This window comes from Phyllobates terribilis, unplaced genomic scaffold (genome assembly GCF_046119375.1).
Source record: "Phyllobates terribilis strain yellow unplaced genomic scaffold, ASM4611937v1 Scaffold_1__5_contigs__length_1240528914, whole genome shotgun sequence".
Classification (NCBI taxonomy): Eukaryota; Metazoa; Chordata; class Amphibia; order Anura; family Dendrobatidae; genus Phyllobates; species Phyllobates terribilis.
Genome location: NW_027362761.1, coordinates 247925101 through 247948319, shown reverse-complemented (window position 1 = coordinate 247948319; position 23219 = coordinate 247925101). Strand labels below are relative to the sequence as shown.

The window sequence follows — 23219 nt, the reverse complement described above, 5'->3', positions numbered from 1 at the left end:
GTCACTGACAGCGTGGGAAAATTCTCACGCTGAAGCGGTGAGTGCAGGAGAATTCTCCCACGCTGTCAGTGACGTGCATAAGGTGAGCTCATGTCCAATGAACTCAGCTCACCTCCTGCACGTCACTGACAGCGTGGGAGAATTCTCCGGCACTCAGCGCTTCAGTGTGAGAATTCTCCCACGCTGAAGCGCTGAGTGCAGGAGAATTTTCCCACGCTGTCAGTGACGTGCATGAGGTGAGCCGAGTTCATTGGACAATAACTCGGCTCATCTGGATGCCCTCACAGAGAGACACTGTGGAGCGCAAGCAAGCCTGCGCTTCTCAGTGTCTGCGGGATGACAGGCTGGATGGCAGCGTTCTGCTGCGGTCCAGCCTGTCATCTCGATGTAGCAGAGCTGAAGCTGTCATGGGAACCATGGAAAGGTAAGGATGATGTTGCTTTATTATTTTTCTTTTATTTCAGGAGATCGTTGGCTTCAGCTGGAATGGGCGTGATGGTAAGTATGGTTTAATTTAGAACAATAAAGAATTGTGTGTTTATTTCAATTAAAGGACTTTTTTCTGGGTGTTGTGTTTTTTTTAAATACTTTACTAGAAATTCATGGTGGTCATGTCTAATATTGGCGTGACCCCATGAATTTCGGGCTTAGGGCCAGCTGATAATGCCAAGCTGGCCCTAACCCCTTTATTACCCAGTGAGCCACCGCATCAGGGCCCTGGATGAGTTGGGTACAGCGCCAGAAGATGGCGCTTCTATGAACGCGCCATTTTCCGGGGTGGCTGCGGACTGCAATTTGCAGCGGGGGTGGCCCAGAAAGCTTGGGCCTCCCTGCGCTGCGGATTCCAGCCCCCAGCTGCCTAGTTGTACCTGGCTGGACACAAAAACAGGGCGAAGCCCCACGTCAATTTTCTTTAAATTATTTCATGAAATAATTAAGAAAAAAAGGGCTTCCCTATATTGTTGTGTCCGGCCAGGTACAAATAGGCAGCTGGTGGTTGGGGGCAGCCCGTTCCTGCCTGCTGTACCTGGCTGGACACAAATATAGTGCGAAGCCCCACGTCAATTTTTTTTTAATTATTTCATGAATTTCCTGAAATAATTTAAAAAAATTGAAGTGGGGCTTCGCACTATATTAGTGTCCAGCCAGGTACAGCAGGCAGGAACGGGCTGCCCCCATCCACCAGCTGCCTATTTGTACCTGGCCGGACACAACAATATAGGGAAGCCCTTTTTTTCTTAATTATTTCATGAATTTCATGAAATAATTAAAAAAAATTGAAGTGGGGCTTCGCACTATATTTGTGTCCAGCCAGGTACAGCAGGCAGGAACGGGCTGCCCCCAACCACCAGGTGCCTATTTGTACCTGGCCGGACACAACAATATAGGGAAGGCCTTTTTTTCTTAATTATTTCATGAATTTCATGAAATAATTAAAAAAAAAGTACGTGGGGCTTCGCCCTATTTTTGTGTCCAGCCAGGTACAACTAGGCAGCTGGGGGCTGGAATCTGCTGCGCAGGGAGGCCCAAGCTTTCTGGGCCCCCCCCCGCTACAAATTGCAGTCCGCAGCCACCCCGGAAAATGGCGCGTTCATAGAAGCGCCATCTTCTGGCGCTGTACCCAACTCATCCAGGGCCCTGGTGCGGTGGCTCACTGGGTAATAAAGGGGTTAGGGCCAGCTTGGTATTATCAGCTGGCCCCAAGCCCAAAATTCATGGGGTCACGCCAGTATTAGACATGACCGCCATGAATTTCTAGTAAAGTATTTAAAAAAAACACAACACCCAGAATAAAGTCCTTTAATTGAAATAAAGACACAATTCTTTATTGTTCTAAATTAAACCATACTTACCATCACACCCATTCCAGCTGAAGCCAACGATCTCCTGCAATAAAAGAAAAATAATAAACCAACCTCATCCTTACCTTTCCATGGTTCCCACGACAGCTCCAGCTCTGCTACATCGAGATGACAGGCTGGACCGCAGCAGAACGCTGCCATCCAGTCTGTCATCCCGCAGACACTGAGAAGCGCAGGCATGCTTGCGCTCCTCACTGTCTCGCTGTGACGGCATCCAGATGAGCCGAGGTCATGTCCAATGAACTCGGCTCACCTCATGCACGTCACTGACAGCGTGGGAAAATTCTCACGCTGAAGCGCTGAGTGCAGGAGAATTCTCCCACGCTGTCAGTGACGTGCAGGAGGTGAGCTGAGTTCATTGGACATGAGCTCACCTTATGCACGTCACTGACAGCGTGGGAGAATTCTCCTGCACTCACCGCTTCAGCGTGAGAATTTTCCCACGCTGTCAGTGACGTGCATGAGGTGAGCCGAGTTCATTGGACATGAACTCGGCTCATCTGGATGTCGTCACAGAGAGACGCTGAGCAGCGCAAGCAAGCCTGCGCTTCTCAGTGTCTGCGGGATGAGAGGCTGGATGGCAGCGTTCTGCTGCGGTCCAGCCTGTCATCTCGATGTAGCAGAGCTGAAGCTGTCGTGGGAACCATGGAAAGGTAAGGATGAGGTTGCTTTATTATTTTTCTTTTATTGCAGGAGATCGTTGGCTTCAGCTGGAATGGGCGTGATGGTAAGTATGGTTCAATTTAGAACAATAAAGGATTGTGTCTTTATTTCAATTAAAGGACTTTATTCTGGGTGTTTGTGTTTTTTTTAACTTTGACTATGGGGTTAGTAATGGGGGTGTCTTATAGACGCCTCTCCATTACTAACCTGGGCTTGATGTCAGCTGGCATTATAAGCTGACATCAACCCCAACCCTATTACCCCCTGCCACCACACCAGGGCAGCGTGGAAGAGCGAGGCTAAGTGCCAGAATTGGCGCATCCTATGAATGCGCCATTTCTGGGGCGGCTGACGGCTGGTGTTTCTAGCCTGGGAGGGGGCCAATATTCATGGCTCCCTTCCTGGGCTATTAATATCAGCCCCCAGCTGTCTGCCTAGCCTTTGCTAGCTATTAAATTAGGGGGGACCCCACGTCATTTTTTTGGGGGGGTCCCCCATTTTAATAGCTAGTAAAGGCTATGTATTCAGCTGGGGGCTGATATTAGTAGCCTGGGAAGCTCCGTGGGTATTACCCCCTTCCCAGGCTTCAAACATCTGCCCCAGCCGTCTGCTTAACCTCCGCTAGAGCCTAAAATTAAGGGGAACCCCACGCCAATTTTTTTAATAATAAATCCTTTATTTTAATACTAAATGACAAGTACAGTAACCAACACTATCACTGTACTTCATATATATGTGACTGACATGTTTCTATCTATCTAATCTATGTGTGATGCTCTATCTTTCTGTTCTAAATTGTCGGGTACCGCTGCTGAATTGCCGGCCGGCTTTTTTAAAGAGACAGTGCATGAAAACACTATTATTTTTTTAAATAAATCCTTTACACTAAATGACAAGTACAGTAAGCAACACTATCACTGTACTTATTATATATGTGACTGACATGTTTCTATCTATCTAATCTATGTGTGAAGCTCTATTCTTTCTGTTCTAAATTGTCGGGTACAGATGCTGAATTGCCGGCCGGCTTTTTTAAAGAGACGGTGCATGAAAACACTAATATTTTTTTTAATAAATCCTTTACACTAAATGACAAGTGCAGTAACCAACACTGTCACTGTGCTTCTTATATGTGTGACTGACATGTTTCTATCTATCTAATCTATGTGTGATGCTCTATTCCTTCTTGTCTAAATTGTCGGGTACCGGTGTATGCCGCTGCTGAATTTGCCGGCCGGCTTTTTTAAAGAGAGTGTCTTCTGAGCAGTTTGTCAGCTTTTGGACACCTTTGCAGGTGTTTTCTATGTGTTTCTATGTGTTTTTGTTTGCCTGCCATTGGTTTTAACGGTGTTCGACGGTGTTCTAAGGTGTTCGACGAACAGTTCGACGAACAGTTCCTCGAACATCCCGGTGTTCGACGAACCGAACCGAACCCGAACACTACGGGGGTGGCTCAACACTACTTATTATATTTACATATGACCCATTTATATGTGACTATACATGCAATGCTGTCCCTGTTTCTTAGCTCTTTTACTGTTTTTAATTGTCTCTGAGTGATCCGTATGTGTTTCCCTAGTATTTTTTGTGTCAATAAAGAGTTTACATTTTCACATACTGTACTTGGGACGTGCTTCCGAAGTCTTTTTTTGTTCTTTTGTTCTTGCATAACATACAATAAGAAAGCACAGCAGCACACTGTAACACTCTCTTGTAGGCTTCTAGCCCAAGAGAGGCATGTTTAGGAGGATAGATACCCATCATGCGGAGGCTACTTTGTCATGGTTGATGGGCATACATGAATTGGTCAATTTATGCATTAAGAGCCTTCATTTTTTGTAAGTACATTTTATTTAGCAATGATTCGGTTTAGCTCTTATGTTCTCAGTGTTTGCATATGTCTTGGCCCTTACAGTGTGCTGTTGTGCTTTCTTATTGCATGTTATGCAGTCATTGCAGTGTGCACCTGTTCACACTATATGAAGGTGCTGGTCAGGTTTTTTGTTTTCTTTCAGTTTACTATGGAGGTTTTGACTACAGGTGATAGAAATGTAAATTTATACCTACCTGTATGCCTATTATTAGAGGTCTGGTTGCTGTAAAATGTCTTTTTATTCAGTCAAGTTTCTGATGCTGTGGAGCCGGGGCCTGGAAGAAATCTCTGGCTCCTGAGGTATTTACCATATTTCCTCCCTCCCCTGCATGTCACAGTGCCCAGTGATGTGCAGTTGCAGCAGCAAAATCCAGGCACTGTGACATGCAGGGCAGGAGGGAAGCATTGTAATTCACACAGGAGGCAGGGATTTCTTCTAGTCCCCGGGACTGGAACACATCAGAAACTTGTAGGAATAAAAAGACATTTCACAGCAACAAGACCTCTAATATGAGGCATACAGGTAGGTATAGATTTACATTTCTATCACCTGTATGGCCATATTAGAGGTCAGATAAGTCCCATGGGGTGACAGATTCCCTTTAAGAAGCGAAAACAGAGAACAGTTAAATTAGTGATGTGATGTGATAGGCTTGTCTAAAGAGATGTGTTTAAACGTCTCAAAGATTTAGTTACTCTTTCAGCCTTTTACTATATCAACTATATATAGTTTTATAATAGCCTTTATGGTGTTGCATTATAATAACCATAACTTTTTATTTTTGCTGCGGTATGATGGATTGGTTTTGGCAGAGTCTTTTTTTAATAACACCATTTTTTGTTAAATATGAATGATTAACTTTTTTAGGGGGGTGGAATTGAAAAATAGAATTTTAGGTGGGAGATGATGACCATTTTACACAGCCTAAGAGGCATTTATTCTTGGGACACAAAGGGGCCTTTGGTAGACCCCAGGTTTGTGTGGTGGTATATTTGGGGTGGCAGAAGGACCCACCTCCGTTTTATCTAAGCACCTAGATGCCATGGTCACTATTGACTGTCTACCTGTATTTTTTGTCTCAGTATGCTGTCCATATAGGCAGTGGGGGAATAATACAATAGCACTATCCTGCCTATACATTCCGCTGTATAGTTCTGTAGTGATAACAGCACTCGGTATCACCACCCAGCGCTGGAACAAAAAAACTCTAGTGCTGTTTAGTAACAGTGTGACAGGTAGGTACTGTACAGATGTTTCTAAGCATCCAGCAACTAAAGGGGTTAACAGGGTGCATCTAGGAGGAGTAGTCAGGCCTGCCCCAGTGAGACTGGGTAGAGTCAGTGTTGGGTTGGAGAGCAAGCTAGAAGCATGCAAACCTCTCACCTGGCTGATGAGGGTCCTGAACTTAATGAGTATATAGCACTTCATATACTTATATCCTACCTGCTCGTTTAGTCATAGGGGTGTGATCCTCGCATTCAGTCAGGGCTGGCACTGCCCACGCATTTGAATTCTGCTCTCGGCTCGCAATGAAGTAAGTATGGGGCACGTGCGCAGTATGACATCGCCAGCCAGCAAAGCTTGCAGCGCTGTGACGAGTGGCTTCCTGAGCGTGCGCAGTGAGGGCTGTGTAGTTCCCAGCTTCACTGCGCATGCGCTAGGATGAGCGGCTCCAGCCGCACACAGTGAAGCTGGGAACTACACAGCCCTCACTGCGCACGCTCAGGAAGCCACTCGTCACAGCGCTGCAAGCTTTGCTGGCTGGCGATGTCATACTGCGCACGTGCCCCATACTTACTTCATTGCGAGCCGAGAGCAGAATTCAAATGCGTGGGCAGCGCCAACCCTGACTTAGTACGAGGATCACACCCCTATGACTAAACGAGCAGGTAGGATATAAGTATATAATGTGCTATATACTCATGATATTAGCGCCAATTTTAATGAAACAAGCGTGTTAGTGATGCACATTGCAACACAAACAACACAATGGGGGCAGTTTACATAGTACACAGGACATGACAGTTTCCCTTTAAATACTGATGTTGAACTGTTTCTTAAGAGTCTGTCAGTGAGTCTGTGCCAGAAAGCTGATGCATCTTTTGACTGGGAAAGCTACAATCAATGGTCACCCTGAGTAACGGTTCCCCCAGGATTCCGAGAATTCATGGAACCTATGTAGCCTCTAGGTAAGCCTAGAGGTGTACTTGTAACAACTGTGCTGAAAAATGAACTTAATTTTGGTGTGTGCAAACGCTGAGTAGTCCTCAAGTGGATAATTAACTCATTATCCCTCTTCCTCTCCCCTCTGCCCATCTCTTTCCTGTGGAGACTCACGCCCCCAATCGAAACCTTCAAAGACCATCTAAAAATTCACCTGTTTTGGAAAACTTACAACCGACAAAACCCTCTGTCAGTTTAAAATAAAGAATATTAATACTCACACTGCTTATATGGACAGAATAGAGTCAAAATATACAGGTGTGAATGATGGCTACAGCTGCTTATTGATCTAATGAATTAGAAAAATGCCCTCTCATTGCCTGCCCTCCCGCTATTGCAAGGCCCTCAAAAGCCAAATAAGCATGGAGACTTCCTCTGTTGGCAGATTTCAGAAGAATGAATGTCAACAAGTCTAACCACTTGACCATCCATGAGATAACCTGGTATCTGGGATATCTAACATCGTCTTGTCTTCCTCTCCGCTTAGGAATTAATAATGAAGTGTATTGCTAGCTTAGGTGACATGCTTCTTGTTTATACAGAGGAATACTGTACATAACCTATGGTGGCCATGGATATTATTGGATATGTGCTGAATTAATCAGCCAACTTCCATCAGATCTGCATTCGATCTTACTGTCAGATCCCAACAAAGTTGGCTAAACTTATAAAGAAGATTTACATCCATAGCAGGGTCAGAACATCTGAAAAAAGGTTCTTCTATGAATTTGTATGAAAACACGTAGAAAGACTAAGTGATATGGCAACAAGATACTAACTCACTGTTCATTTGCAGAGGTGCCTAGACCTACTCTCATTGTGGAACCGGAGCAGCCAGTGTACTTTGCAGGAGAGTCTTTATCACTGAGATGCTTTGCTGACATGCAGACAAGAATCACCGGGTACAACTGGTACAAGGATTCAGAGTTGATAACTAACAATTCTACCTCAAATATACTGGTAAATTTTCCCCTTTCTATAAAGGATGCAGGAAATTATTTCTGCACTTACTACAGAGAGGCCACCAGCAGAGTACCAGAAAGCAACTCCATAAGTATTAAAGTGCTTGGTAAGTGACGTTCACATATTTTCCTTATGATAAAACCATTGCATTCTACTGATGTATTTACCTTATACTACATGTATGTCCAGACTGACCACCTGTCTGCTGACCTTAGCTTCATTTATGCGTAAGTTCAGGTCAGAAGACTCTTGGTCAGTCCAGACAATAGCGTCCATATATGGACCTTGCAATCTGAACCCAACCTAATTATTAGAAATTCATTTTCTCAGTTTTTTTATCTATTTCAAGTTAGTTTGTTTTTAAATGAGACATAAAATTATTTTGTTGGATATATTGTAGACTGCATTGCTTTTTAGAAAAAAAAATGCATAAGGGTGCTTTCACATTGGGGCATACATCCCAAATCCCCTGAAAAATTGAGTCCGGACGTATATACGTTGACGGGACCATAGACTGCAATGGTGACTGCAGAGTGAATGTGCGCTCTGCCATGCATTTTTTTCAGGAGTGTACGCCACAAGAGGCGGACGCTCAGACGTAGTAGACTATGTCTGAGTATCCAACTCCTGTAGGAGTACACTCCCGAAAAAAGTGCATGGCAGAGCGCATGTTCACTCTGCGGTTACCATTGCAGTCTATGGCCCCATCGATTCGTACGTCCGCACCCCATTTTGCAGGGGATTTCAGACATATTGACTCGCCCCCTGGGCCGTGGGGCACTCGGATCCGGGCAATTAGGGGAACGATGGGAGTAGTAGTGGCAACCCGGTTCCGTGGCTCAGGGTGGTCAGGCCAGTGGTAGTCCGTTATGTGTTATTGATTATGTCCGACTACGCCACCCGTGGATTGCGGTTATTAGGAACCGCCGCTGCTGGGGCTGATGAGGTGTGCAGCTATGGTAGTGTGACTCCCCACGGGAAGAGTGCGGCCCCAGGGCAGTATAGTGGATGGTGGGAGTGATGGTAGTGAGAGTCCCAGTGATGATAGTGCTGGAGGAGCAAGGAGCACACAGACAACAGGTTGTAGTCCAGGGTCTTTACTGAAACAGGTAAACTGACCCATAAACAGTCCCGGCTAGGAGGGGACCTGGATGTCTGAGAGCAACGGGGAAATTGGCCCTGGTCAGGGTGAGGGTGTAGGCCTACCGTGCTTTCTGCGCTCCTTCTGGCTATCTCCTCCTGATAGGGTAACAGCCCACGTTTCCGAGCTTTCCGTGTGTTCTCGCCTGTATGGCCTGCGACGTGGGTTCCTTTCTGCTCCCAGCCTTGTACGGCTTCACTGGTCCCTTCGGTTGTGGCAGGGCCTCCAGGCTTCTTAGGCCAAGGAATGTACAGTCCCTTGCGGACTGGTTCTCTGCTGGGGGATGTGGAATCCTTCCAGCCTCAGACACCAAAGTCTGGTAAAGCTAAGTCTTTCTCTGCCAAGACAGGCTCTCTTCGCCTCTTGTCTCTGGCTTGTGGCTCTCTCCTACTGCCACACTTCCTCTTAGGTTACAATGCAACTTTCTGTCCCTGCTCCACTCTGGGACACGTCTCAAAGCTGAGACAGGCAATCCAGTTCTCTCTAACCCTGTCCCCAGTACCAGCTTTTATAGGGGCAGCCTGCTCCCCCTACTGGCCTGAGACAGGAGGCATTGCATGCTAATGTTCCCCTGACCAGAGAACCTCCCCCTTGCTCTCAGACACAGCTTTATTACACTTGTGGCATCCAGGTAGGGTGACACATTCCCCCCTAGTGAAATTTAGTACTCCGGGACTAAACAGTAAACAAAGATAATATACATAACAATAAAACATTAATAGACAGACGACGCACAAATTGAGTTCTTAAGGTCACAGTGTGGCCTGTGACCGAGTGTCCATATCACCAAAACAACGGGAGCCTTAACCAGGTGGGGGTCTGTCCTACCCCAAGTCCTTTACAGTCTTAGTTCATTCCTTGGTTAGGCTCCGAACGCAGTCCATACAAGGTCCCGGTTATAAAAGTCCATAACCTGTGAGTCCTTACGGTTGCTGCAAGAGACTGAAACACACTATCAATAAACATGCAGGTAACTTGGCAAACAATTTAACATTTGGCAACAGGGTTATTTACAATCTTATTGCACACTATATTCTCCAGCGAGCGGGTATCTGCCCCTTTGTGCTCCTGGTTAACCTCCTTAACCCACTGTCTGGTGGTGGACCGACTTGGCTTTCCCCACTAGCGTTAGGGGCACAGCTACCAGCTGGGTGTACAGGTAGGGCAGGCAGCTGTCTGCGGGTCCTTTGGCTTACCGCAGGCATGGCAGGCTCACTGTCAGCAGAGGGTTGACTCTCCTGGGCTGCTGGTACAGGCTCTTCTGCCTCTGGAACCGCTTGCTCCTCTTCACCTTCCGGCTCTGGTGTTGGTTGTTGCTGTGCCGGTTGCAGGAAATGCAGGACAGGTACCACTATGGCATCATTTATGCGAGTCCAGGACTGAGGGAACTCTCCGAGAACGGTGCTGATCATTTTTTCCTTGTCCTCTGCGGGTTCAAGGTCACTCTGATCCTCTTCTGCACTACGGAGTTGCTCGGGGCACCTTTTGAGGTGGTCTCTGGAGACGACACTAGTGGTTTCTCCTCCGTCCTTGGTGATCACGCACACCTTCGGGTTGTCGTGATCAGACTGCAGTACGGTGTAGGGTTCCCTTTCCCACTGGTCGTCCAACTTATGTAGCCTTCTTTTTCGCTTTAGGACTTGCTCACCAGGTTCTAGGGGACCAGCAGGGGCGTGTTGATTGAAGAGTTTTTCTTGCCTCTCTCTCACCTGGGCCAGGCTCTTCTCCACACTCTCCTGTACCTTCTTGTACTGCAGTTGCCTTTCCGTATCCCAGTCCGCATCCGGGGAGGTGTCCTCAGGTATTAGGACTCCCATCTCCAGGTCTACGGGCAGCTTACCCGGTCTGGCTCGCATCAGGTAAGCCGGGGTGCAGTTTGTAGCGTTCACCGGGATATTGTTGTACATGTCTACCAGGTCCGGCAGTTTTTCTGGCCACAGGCTGCGTTCCTCCAGGGGCAACGTCTTCAGGAGATCAATGACTATATTGTTCATCTTCTCACACATCCCGTTGGTTTGGGGGTGGTAAGGCGTTGTACGAATCTTCTTACAGCCATAGAGGTTGCAGAACTCCTGGAAGATTTCAGCTTCAAACGCTGGACCCTGGTCTGTCAGGACCTGTTCCGGATACCCGTGTGGACGGCAGAAGTATTGCTGGAAGGCTCTGGCCGCTGTTTGGGCTGTCAAGTCCTTTACCGGGACCACCACTAGAAAACGGGAATAGTGGTCCACGATTGTCAGGGCATAGATGTATCCGGACCGGCTTGGAGCCAATTTGACGTGGTCCAGAGCTACCAGCTCAAGAGGCTGCGTGGTGACGATGGGCCTCAAGGGTGTCTCCTGGCTGGTACGGTCCTTCCTCCTTAGGTGACAAGGGCCACAGTCTCTGCACCATTTTTCCACAGCTCCTCTCATGCCGACCCAAAAGAACCTTCCTCTTAGTAGGAACTCCAGTTTCTTCCAACCGAAGTGTCCCGCTCTGTCATGGTAAGCTCCCAGGACCATAGCTGCATCTCGCCTTGGGACCACGACTTGCCAGGTCAGCTCGTGCGTCCGGTGGTTGACAATCCTTCTGCACAACTTGCCTTCGTAGAGGAACAGCTTGCTCTTCTCCTTCCATAGCTGCTTGGCTTCCTCTGGGGCATCTGGATCTAGGCGGGCGTCTTCCCGGGTCAGCAGATCTTTCACCAGGCGGACAGCAGGGTCACTATCTTGGGTTTCGGCCCAGCTGTGGTGAGGTAGGGGATTCATCATCACAGTTGTTAGATCCTCCTCCTTCACACGGTGAGAGTGCTGAGCGGCTCCATACCGGTGAAACGCGGGGAGTTCTACCTCCTCCAGCTCTTCTGGGTCTTCGTCACCTTCAGGTAAGTGAGGCATCCTTGATACGGCGTCCGCGTTGGCGTTGGTTTTGCCTGCCCGGTACTTGATCACGAAGTCATAGTTGGAGAGACGGGCCATCCACCGCTGTTCTAGGGCACCCAGTCTTGCATTGTCCAGGTGTGTCAACGGGTTGTTGTCCGTGTACACGGTGAACTTTGCGGAGGCCAGGTAATGCTTGAAGCGTTCCGTCACGGCCCACACCACCGCCAAGAATTCTAGCTTGAAGGAGCTGTAATTCTCCGGGTTCCTCTCGGTGGGCCTCAGCTTCCGACTGGCGTATGCAATCACCCGTTCTCTGCCCTGTTGGTTTTGGGACAGTACGGCTCCCAGTCCCACATTACTGGCATCTGTGTGGAGAAAGAAAGGCTGGCCATAATCAGGGTAGGCCAGGATCTCATCCCCTGTGAGGGCCATCTTTAGCTGGCGGAAGGACTCCTCTTCCGGTTTATCCCACTTGAAGGGTGGCTTTTGACTCCTGGACTTAGACTGTCCGGTCAGGAGGTCCTGCATAGGAGCTGCCATCTTTGTGAACCCGGGGATGAACCTTCGGTAGTAGCCTACCAACCCGAGAAACTGTCTCACCTCTTTGATGTTCGAGGGGCTTGGCCAGCTCTTGATTGCCGTGACCTTGTCAGGGTCGGGGGCCACTCCTTCCGCGCTTACCACGTGCCCTAGGTACTGGACCTTTGGTTTCAGCAGGTGACACTTCGATGGTTTCACCTTCAGGCCGTAGCCTGCCAGGGCTTCGAACACCTCGGCCAGGTGCTTTAGATGGTCCTCGTAGGTCTTCGAATAGACGATCACGTCGTCCAGGTAAAGGAGGACCGTCTCGAAGTTTCGGTGCCCTAGACAGCATTCCATCAGGCGCTGGAAGGTCCCTGGTGCGTTGCAGAGCCCGAAGGGCATACAGTTGAACTCACTCAGTCCCATCGGCGTGGTGAAGGCGGTCTTCTCCTTGTCAGCCTCTGCCACAGGAACCTGCCAGTACCCGCTAGTAAGGTCCAAAGTAGAAAAGAAGTTAGCTGATTTTAGTGCGGCTAAAGACTCCTCTATTCTAGGCAGCGGATATGCGTCTTTGTGGGTGATACGGTTGATTTGTCTATAGTCCACGCACATTCTCATGGTGCCGTCTTTCTTTTTGACCAGAACCAAGGGGGCTGCCCAGGGGCTACAGCTGTCTCTAATGACCTCAGCTTCTTTCATCTCTCTTAGCATGCCCTTTGCGTTCTGATAGTGTGCAGGGGGTACAGGTCTTTGCCTCTCTTTTATTGGTGGGTGGCTCCCTGTGGGGATGTGGTGTTCTATCCCTTTTACTCTGCCGAAGTCTAGCGGGTGCTTACTAAAGACTCTCTCGTACTCCTGTACCACCCGGTAGACTCCTTGTTTTTGGTGCAGGGGAGTGGAGTCAGCACCCACGTGGAGTTTCTGGCACCAGTCCTCCTTTTGTTTCTGGGAGCCATTACCCTCCGCCGGTGGAGATGGAGGCAAGGGTTCCACGGCCCTGATAGCTTTGTGTTCGACGACAAACAGTTTGGCGAGTGTAGCGTACCTGGGTAAGTGTACTTCCCTCTCCCCAATGTTGAGGATGCGGACGGGCACCCTCCCATGACGGACATCAACCACCCCCCGGGCTGTCAAAATGGTGGGCCTGCTGTCTGAGTACACGGGTTCTACCATGGCTTGGTAGTCTCTACCTCTCAACCCGATTGCAGTCCGACACCAGATCATCATTTCACTTTTGGGAGGCATGGAAATGGGGAATGGATCACTGAGTCTTACGCTACCGATCTCACCACCAGACAGTTCTACCTGCTGCCGTCTCATCAGGGCTTTTATCTCCTTGTTGAGGACTCTCTTTTGGCTGGAACTAGCATTCACCGCCACCTGTTGTAGAATTACAATTACTTCTGAAAGACAATTTTCAATGATGTTAGTACCCACAGTTATTTTAGGGTGACTTTCATGACGGTCAATGTCCACAATAATCACTCCCTGTGCCGGCAGTTCAACTTTACCAATTTTAATGGTCATCTCCTTGAACCCCATCTGCGGCACGGGTAAGCCATTACTGGCGATGATGCTCAAGTTACTGTCTGGATACCGTGTGATATCAGCATCAGTCCAATACTGCTTAAAAAGTACATAAGGGATTGTGGTTACTTGCGACCCAGTATCCAGCAAGGCGCTCATGGGGATACCGTCGAAGCACCACGGGTAAAACCGGGCGCCCCCCAACGTATTTATTACGCCAATTGTAAGGGCCTGGTGATCTTATGCCTGGGGGTCGGCCCTCTGCCCCAGGTTGGACCCGTTTAAATTACAGTACCTGGAAATGTGTCCGGGCTGGTTGCATCGACGGCAAATGGGCTGTCCATCCTCTGCGTAGCGGTCTGTGGGCCTCCCTCGGAACGACGGTTTCCTCCTCTGTCGATGCCACGGGACATCCTCCGGACTTGAAGCCAGCTTGATGGGTCTTGACGGGTCCACTTGCAACGCCTGGACGGTCCTGGTCAACGCCGCGACGCTCCTGGTCAGCTCCTGGACTTGGTGGTGCAGGCCTTTCGACGGGGCTTGGTTCAGGGCCTGTGCATCAGCCTCCACGGAGTCCATAGAGGAGGGCGCCGCCTCCTGGTGGTAGGTGATAGCAGGGCGCCGGGGGTTTATAGCGCCACTGGTTGCAGATTCACGGAGCACCCTTATGGCCCTGTCCTTAAATTGGGCAAAGGTCAGGTCGGGGTTCTGGAAGAACATGAGGCGCAGCTGGGCCCTGTGGGCGCTGGACAGCAGACCCTCTATGAATTGTTCTGTTAGCAGCTTATCGGTTTCCTGCACACTGCCAGGGTCAGTTTGTTGAATAGCCCTCAAGGCTTCCTGCAGATTTAGGGCATAGTCTCTGATGCTGTCCTGTGCCCGCTGCTTACATCCATAGAACCTCATTTTAATTTCAGCGAAGGTACGTGTATCAAAGGTACCCCGCAGCCGGGCCAGAATACCCTTCACAGTCCCTTTCTCCTCAATGGGCCATGATTTTACCTCCCTTTGGGCTGCGCCAGTTAACTGCCCTGTCAATATGCTGACCTTCTGTTCCTCTGTCAGGGGGTAAACTTGGAACAAACTATACAGTCTTTCCTTGAAGTCAGTTAGGGCATGGGGCTCCCCTGAGTATTTGGGCAGCCAGGCCGCTCCAGGGATGTAGGGCAAGGAAAAGGGCATCACCGCTGCTGCAGCTGCGTTGGTGGTAGTGGGCGCCTCTGTGTCCGACATCTTCCTCCCCCCCTAGTGAAGCGTGGCCTACCTTCCGACGATCCTCTTCTGTAGGCCACGGCTCCGCTGCTGCTGCTATGGACGAGGACCTGGCGTCGCGTCCTGATGACGTCAGCGTCGCTCTCTCTCCCTTCCAGGACCTTGCGCAGTGTCGGTGCGTGGGGCGGAGCTTCGGATCTCGCGCGGTTTTGACGTCCACGCCCCTCTTCTTCCCGCGCGGTGTCCTGAAGATGGCGTCCGATGGCGGGAAGCAGCTGCGAATGGCGGGAAGAAGGCAGAAGACGGCGGGAAACGGTCCAAGATGGCGTCTGATGGCGGGAATCGGCTCCGGATGGCGGGAAATGACTCCACAGGTAAGTTACAAAAGTCTTTTTCAGGCACGCAGTACCCGGTGGTTGCGGGCACGAAATCCTGCCGACTACGCCAAAGCTGACTCGCCCCCTGGGCCGTGGGGCACTCGGATCCGGGCAATTAGGGGAACGATGGGAGTAGTAGTGGCAACCCGGTTCCGTGGCTCAGGGTGGTCAGGCCAGTGGTAGTCCGTTATGTGTTATTGATTATGTCCGACTACGCCACCCGTGGATTGCGGTTATTAGGAACCGCCGCTGCATGCAGACCGCTGGGGCTGATGAGGTGTGCAGCTATGGTAGTGTGACTCCCCACGGGAAGAGTGCGGCCCCAGGGCAGTATAGTGGATGGTGGGAGTGATGGTAGTGAGAGTCCCAGTGATGATAGTGCTGGAGGAGCAAGGAGCACACAGACAACAGGTTGTAGTCCAGGGTCTTTACTGAAACAGGTAAACTGACCCATAAACAGTCCCGGCTAGGAGGGGACCTGGATATCTGAGAGCAACGGGGAAATTGGCCCTGGTCAGGGTGAGGGTGTAGGCCTACCGTGCTTTCTGCGCTCCTTCTGGCTATCTCCTCCTGATAGGGTAACAGCCCACGTTTCCGAGCTTTCCGTGTGTTCTCGCCTGTATGGCCTGTGACGTGGGTTCCTTTCTGCTCCCAGCCTTGTACGGCTTCACTGGTCCCTTCGGTTGTGGCAGGGCCTCCAGGCTTCTTAGGCCAAGGAATGTACAGTCCCTTGCAGACTGGTTCTCTGCTGGGGGATGTGGAATCCTTCCAGCCTCAGACACCAAAGTCTGGTAAAGCTAAGTCTTTCTCTGCCAAGACAGGCTCTCTTCGCCTCTTGTCTCTGGCTTGTGGCTCTCTCCTACTGCCACACTTCCTCTTAGGTTACAATGCAACTTTCTGTCCCTGCTCCACTCTGGGACACGTCTCAAAGCTGAGACAGGCAATCCAGTTCTCTCTAACCCTGTCCCCAGTACCAGCTTTTATAGGGGCAGCCTGCTCCCCCTACTGGCCTGAGACAGGAGGCATTGCATGCTAATGTTCCCCTGACCAGAGAACCTCCCCCTTGCTCTCAGACACAGCTTTATTACACTTGTGGCATCCAGGTAGGGTGACACAATATGCTTCGACGGGGACACAAAACGCAATGTGAAAGTCTGTTTAGGCATGTTATCAAAGTCAATTTTGTGGAAATCTTAAAGGGATTGTCCTATCTTGAATATTTATGGTGAATCGACAGAATATGCCATTAATGTATGATAAATTCTGTTCCTACCACCGAAAATTGCAGAGCAATGCATTTATGGAATGTACAGTATGGGAATGCATCTTTAACTCCTTCCCAACGTAGAATGTAATAGTACGTTATACAGTACATTGGGTCTGCATGTGTGGATTAGGCTCATTAACCACATCGTACCCAGCAGATGCTAGCTAAGTCACATGCCTGTAACAGCAGTGACCTCACAACAGCATTTAATTGGACTGATTGCCAATGTCCACGTATATGAGCTCGCATCAACACTCCCCACTATGTGATCATGGGTTGCCAATGGATTGTCAAGGCAGCAGGGAGCCTGATCATCTAAGTCCTCCAATGAAGCCTCGTAGGAAAATGTCATTCTCTCTATATACTGCAATACTGCTGAAGGCATCCATGCTTGCCATGATCAGGGCTGCCACCAGAAATTTCATGGCCTCATACTGGCAAAATTTCCGGGCCCCTTGAGACTAAGCCCAGGCTTTGCCCCTGCTCCGCCTCCACCCTTTGAACCTTCCACAGTCCCACCGCCCACTCTTGGAAAAACTCCACTTGTGCGCCACGTCCTCACCAATCACATATTAACACTTCCCATCGAACACAATATCAATATACACTGCTCAAAAAAATAAAGGGAACACTCGAATAACACATCCTAGATCTGAATGAATGAAATATTCTCATTGAAAACTTTGTTCTGTACAAAATTGAATGTGCTGACAACAAAATCACACAAAAATCATCAATGGAAATCAAATTTATTAACCAAAGGAGGCCTGGATTTGGAGTCACCCCCAAAATTAAAGTGGAAAAACACACTACAGGCTGATCCTACCTTGATGTAATGTTCTTAAAACAAGTCAAAATGAGGCTCAGTATTGTGTGTGGCCTCCACGTGCCTGTATGACCTCCCTACAAAGCCTGGGCATGCTCCTGATGAGGTTGCGCATGGTCTCCTGTGGGATCTCCTCACAGACCTGGACAAAAGCATCCGCCAACTCCTGGACAGTCTGTGGTGCAATGTGACGTTGGTGCATGGAGCGAGACATGATGTCCCACATGTGCTCAATCGGATTCAGGTCTGGGGAATGGGCGGGCCAGTCCATAGCCTCAATGCCTTCATCTTGCAGGAACTGCTGACACACTCCAGCCACATGAGGTCTGGCATTGTCCTGCATTAGGAGGAACCCAGGACCAACCGCAGCAGCATATGGTCTCACAAGGGGTCTGAGAATCTCATCTCGGTACCTAATGGCAGTCAGGCTACCTCTGGCGAGCACATGGAGGGCTGTGCGGCCCTCCAAAGAAATGCCACCCCACACCATTACTGACCCACTGCCAAACCGGTCATGCTGAAGGATGTTGCAGGCAGTAAATCGCTCTCCATGGCTTCTCCAGACTCTGTCATGTCTGTCACATGTGCTCAGTGTGAACCTGCTTTCATCTGTGAAGGGCACAGATCGCCAGTGGCGACTTTGCCAATCCTGGTGTTCTGTGGCAAATGCCAAGCTTCCTGAACGGTGTTGGGCTGTGAGCACAACCCCCATCTGTGGACGTCGGGCCTTCATACCACCCACATGGAGTCGGTTTCTAATCATTTGTGCAGACACATGCACATTTGTGGCCTGCTGGAGGTCATATTGCAGGTCTCTGGCAGTGCTCCTCCTGTTCCCCCTTGCACTCTCTACTCTAACTGAGTGCACTCTAATTATCTACATATTGACCTCCTTGCACAAAGGCAGAGGTAGCGGTCCTGCTGCTGGATTGTTGCCCTCCTACGGCCCCCTCCACGTCTCCTGGTGTACTAGTCTGTCTCCTGGTAGTGCCTCCAGCCTCTGGACACTGCGCTGACAGAAACAGCAAACCTTCTTGCCACAGCTCGCATTGATGTGCCATCCTGGATGAGCTGCACTACCTGAGCAACTTCTGTGGGTTGTAGAGTCCGTCTCATGCTACCACGAGTGTGAAAGCACAACCAACATTCAAAATTGACCAAAACATGAGCCAGAAAGCATTGGTACTGAGATGTGGTCTGTGGTCCCCACCTGCAGAACCACTCCTTTATTGAGTCTGTCTTGATAATTGCCAATAATTTCCATCTATTGTCTATTCCATTTGCACAACAGCATGTGAAATTGATTGTCAATCAGTGTTGCTTCCTAAGTGGACAGTTTGATTTCACAGAAGTTTGATTTACTTGGAGTTATATTCTGTTGTTTAAGTGTTCCCTTTATTTTTTTGAGCAGTGTAAATAGACATCAGCTTTTGTTTTGGCCAAAAGATTTTTTAAACCACGGCAAGGTAAACTCTTGGCAGGGCCCTACTCTACTCTAACCTATTAAAAATTTCTTAAAATATCTAATACTTTTTTTAGGTATATTTTTATTTTTATTTTTTAAGGGAATGTGTTACATACATTTTTTAAAATGACCAATAATACCACATACTGGGGACAAATACCGTCACACCATGACCAGACCACATATTACCACCACATAGTGACCGAATAATACCACATACAAGAGAGGATTACCGCCACAACATGACCAGACCATTTATTACCACCACATAGTGATCAAATAATACCACCTACAAGAGAGAAATACTGTCACACCATGACCAGATCACATATTACCACCACATAGTGACCTAATAATACCACATACGGGGGACAAATACCGCCACATCATGACCAGACTACATATTACCACCACATAGTGACCAAATAATACCACATACAAGGAACAAATACCACCACACCGTGACCAGATCAGATATTACCAGCACACATAGATTAGAAAAGGCAGTTTGCCCAGCACCATTTACTTACAACCCACAACATACTGACGGCCCATTCTCAACCGTATACAGCACACGTGATCATTAGGCTCTGTCAATGATGTTGAAATTTCATTAAGAAACTTTGGTGGGAGATTTCATAATCTGATCTCTAGACTGTTGCTTTGAGTTACACAATATAGTACACAGCTCATAGTCATGACGTTCAAAGAATGAATATTCATTAAAGAAATCCAGACATAACAAGACTTTTGGTTCCTCCTTACCCTCCCTTGTCTAGCTTGCTGAAGATTATGTGCACACAACATCTTTTCAGCTGGCAACACAAAATGTGCCATGTGATTGTGCACATCGCACAATGACAGCGCACAGGGACACAACAGAGACTAACCCCGCCCCTGAAATGAGTGTTACTGATGACGCTTTGTTTCAGGGAGGGAGAATGGCTGCAGCCTCTGCCCCCTGATGATGGTTTGTTTCAGGGAGGGTTAAGGACTGTGACAATGACTGCATCCTCTGCCCCCTTCTCTGATGACGTTTTGTTTGAGTATCCCAGCATGCACTGGGATTCTCAAACGAAGCATCATCCCAGCAGAAGTAGGGAAAATAAGTAGAATAGCAGTTAGCTAGCATAGTTAGGGAATGGTAGGGCATTTTTAATGCAAGCATATTAGAAATTAGTTTTGATTACGGCATCAAATAGATAGGGATTTAGATTAAAATTGATTTCACCTCCGGACTATCCCTTTAAGTGGCACACGCCTCTTAATGAACCAGAAGAGGCACGAAGTGGCTTGTGCCTTGCAATAAATTTTACTCCAGTCCCTGACAAATTAAAATTTGTGGCAGGGGAGCACACATCATGGGTGCAACTTGTGCGACTTCACAGGGGCCCAAGAGGTATGGGGGCCCACCTCTACCCCCAAAGCAGGTGAAATTGTGCATTATGATGAGCTATTTGGATGCAAAGGGCCCATATATTGTTCTTGCACAGGGGCCCTTCTCTGTCTGTGTCCACCAGCAATGTGGTGTAGTGAATGTTGCCTTGTTCTGTACAGATGACTTTTCAGCAGTTTTATTATCATCACAGAGAGGTATACAGTCATAGTAGATAAACTCACCTTCTCCTACTTCCCTCGCAATGAGCTTGGTTATTTCTATACCAGCTAATAGGGTCAGAGTCAGAGAATTCTCCTTGTGTCCAAGTGACTACTGAAAAGAACAGTAAGTATGAGTCTAATATTAGGCCTAATAGACACTGTAAACATGCTACTTCTGTTAATCTTTTGAAAGAAGTGTTGTGTATGTAAAAGCAAATAACACTATCCACACTGGTAAGTAGGTTTTCTCATAATCTCCTTCAAAAAGTAACATCTTTTGCCCTCTCACATGTCATGGTGTTCCTGAGCCACCTATTGAAAGACAAAAACTTATGTTGGACCATTATCACCAATAATAGTGAACATGGCAGCGTTACCACAACTCAACAGTCTACAGACATTTCAATTTGCTGGATTTTTGCGCATCAAGATTCATTGCAATTACTTGCAATTGTGGCCATGGGACATTGTGAGCCCAACCTAAGACTTCAGGAACATCTTGGATGGTTTTGTGTACATTAATTTTATTCATTGTAATACATTTTGCATACATCACATTTTGGCATACAAATGTGAAAAAAAATGTACTCATTTCAATTAACCATATTTCTGATCTAATTTTTTTTACAGACCTTCCATCTGCTCCTGCTTTATCGTTTGAGCCCCAGAGAAATGTCTTTCTTGTAAATCAATCAGTGGCGATTAGTTGTCACTTACCGGCAAAACCGATCGCCACTGAAGTCTACCTGTATCAAAATGAAAGGATAATTTATGGCGCTGATAACTCTGGAGGTTTATCTCTTGCAAATGCTGAAAGGATTAATACTGGAAACTATACCTGTCAATATAAGACTGTTATATCAGGACGTACGGTGGACTCCCGTCCTAGTGCCAGAAAGCCATTAGTTGTTATAGGTACTGTTTTTTGTTTTTTTTAACCTTTTCAGTACTTTCTCTAACAGTATTATAGATTATGATACTGTACATGCAAGTTTGGACTGGCCCATAGGTGAACAGGTGAATTCTCTGGTGGGCCTCTGTGCAGGAGTGCACCTTCCCTCCTCCTATGTGAGCAGTAGTTGGCACAATACAATAAGGAAGCATTTCATCACTCACTTAACAAACTACACAGTGTATTATTATAAATTAATTATTAACGTAATATTTGCATCTAGCTGAATTGTGGACCTCCTGAGTCAATGTCATTGGGGGGCCCTTGGCACCCCGGTCCGGCACTTTGTACATGTATACAGTGTGGAAGATATATGTGTAGATTGATATAAAACTGGTTTCAGGTGTTGAGGAGAAGAAGGGAGACATGGCATTAAAGAGAGCCTGACAGAAACGTCTACTGTCAAAACCATTTATATAGCCTTGTAGCCATTTAAAATATAAGCTAGTCAATCCATTAATGACCCCAAAGTGATGCTCCAGCAGTGAGAAATCTTGTTTTTGAAGTTCTGGATACATCAGTCTGGAGGTGCATTGTGGCGAGATGATACTTTCTTCTCTGGCTGATTGACAGGACGTTTGCTCTGGAACACAGCCATGCAATCTGTCAATCAACCAAAGGAGGGTGCACTGTAATGCCCCAACGAACTACCAGACTGATGCTTAACTTCAAAACAGGATTTCTCCCTGCTGGAGCATCACTATGGGGTCATCAAGGGATAAACTTTATTTTTAAGGGGATACCCAGTCATATAAATGGTTTGGTGCAGCTGGGGGGTTAGAAGTTTGACAAGTTCCCTCTAAGGCATATTACTATAAAATGAGGTTTTTTTTGTTAATGACAGCCCAGTAACAGTACAATTTACACTGAGGCAATGTGTGGATGAACTTTTAGGCCATAACCACAATCTGATGCTTTTATCATTTCCCACTATTGCTTAGTATTGGAGTGAAATTTGTGACTAAAAAGTCTGCACAATAACGGCACCTAAGGGGTTTTGCAGAAAATGGGAGCCTCCTCAGTAAACCCTATTACATGATCACTGAGTGCCTTTGAGTTACTAATGTACCATGTGATCCACTGTTAAGCCCCCATCTGCCATAAACATATGTCTAGACAATTTACTGCCTAAAACAATGCCTGTCACTCTTTTGACATTGCAATGTATTTTAGAAGTAATCTATTGATTGCTTTTTAAGTTTCGTAATGGAAATTTAAAGGGAAGAATGCTTTTAACCAGCAGATGTGGAGTTAATCACCAGGTTCATAGCGTTCTGACACCATGCAGCCTGAGAAAAATGAAAAGAATTCCCATTTATTTTCAAATTGTATTTTTTGTTCTGACACCGTGTGGTGGGCCACACTAAGAACCCCGTTGCCGGTAGGAAATTAACTTTATTCCATCCCGCAGGCTCTCTCTTTCAGTCATAGAGTTGCACCGACACGGTTTCAGCCAGCAATCAGTGCATAGAGAGCAGCAGCTGCAACTGCGCCCCCGGCATTGACTGACAGCTCACTCATCAATAGAGCCGGCTGTCAGTCAGTGCGGGGGGCATGGCTACAGCCGCAGCTTTCTATGCACAGAGCACTGACTGAAACCATGCCAGAACCACCCCTAGGATTGAAAGAATGAGCCTGCCGGGAGGAATAAAGCAAATTTTTCCCTGTCAGCGGGGCTCTCAGTGCGGCAGCCACACGGTGTCAGAACAAAAAATACAATTTGAAAAAGAATGGGATTTTTTTTAATTTTTCTCCAACAAAATACTTTAATATAAAAAGAAATAAAAAATACATGTGCACAATTGGTATCTCCACATTTGTAGTGCTGCAAACTATAGAAATATAATGTTGACTACCCTTCCCTAACCTTATTGATTTATAT

At 47.6% G+C, this 23219-nt stretch overlaps 1 protein-coding gene across 1 annotated transcript in view; it reads left to right on the top strand.

Annotated features, from left to right (window-relative positions):
* LOC141166600 (immunoglobulin superfamily member 1-like) overlaps positions 1-23219 on the top strand; it is a 171036-nt gene that overhangs the window by 85886 nt on the left and 61931 nt on the right. The window contains exons 4-5 of the mRNA XM_073653450.1: positions 7419-7691; positions 21016-21300. Of these exons, the coding sequence (XP_073509551.1) occupies positions 7419-7691; positions 21016-21300 (558 nt within the window). The remainder of the gene's footprint in view (positions 1-7418; positions 7692-21015; positions 21301-23219) is intronic.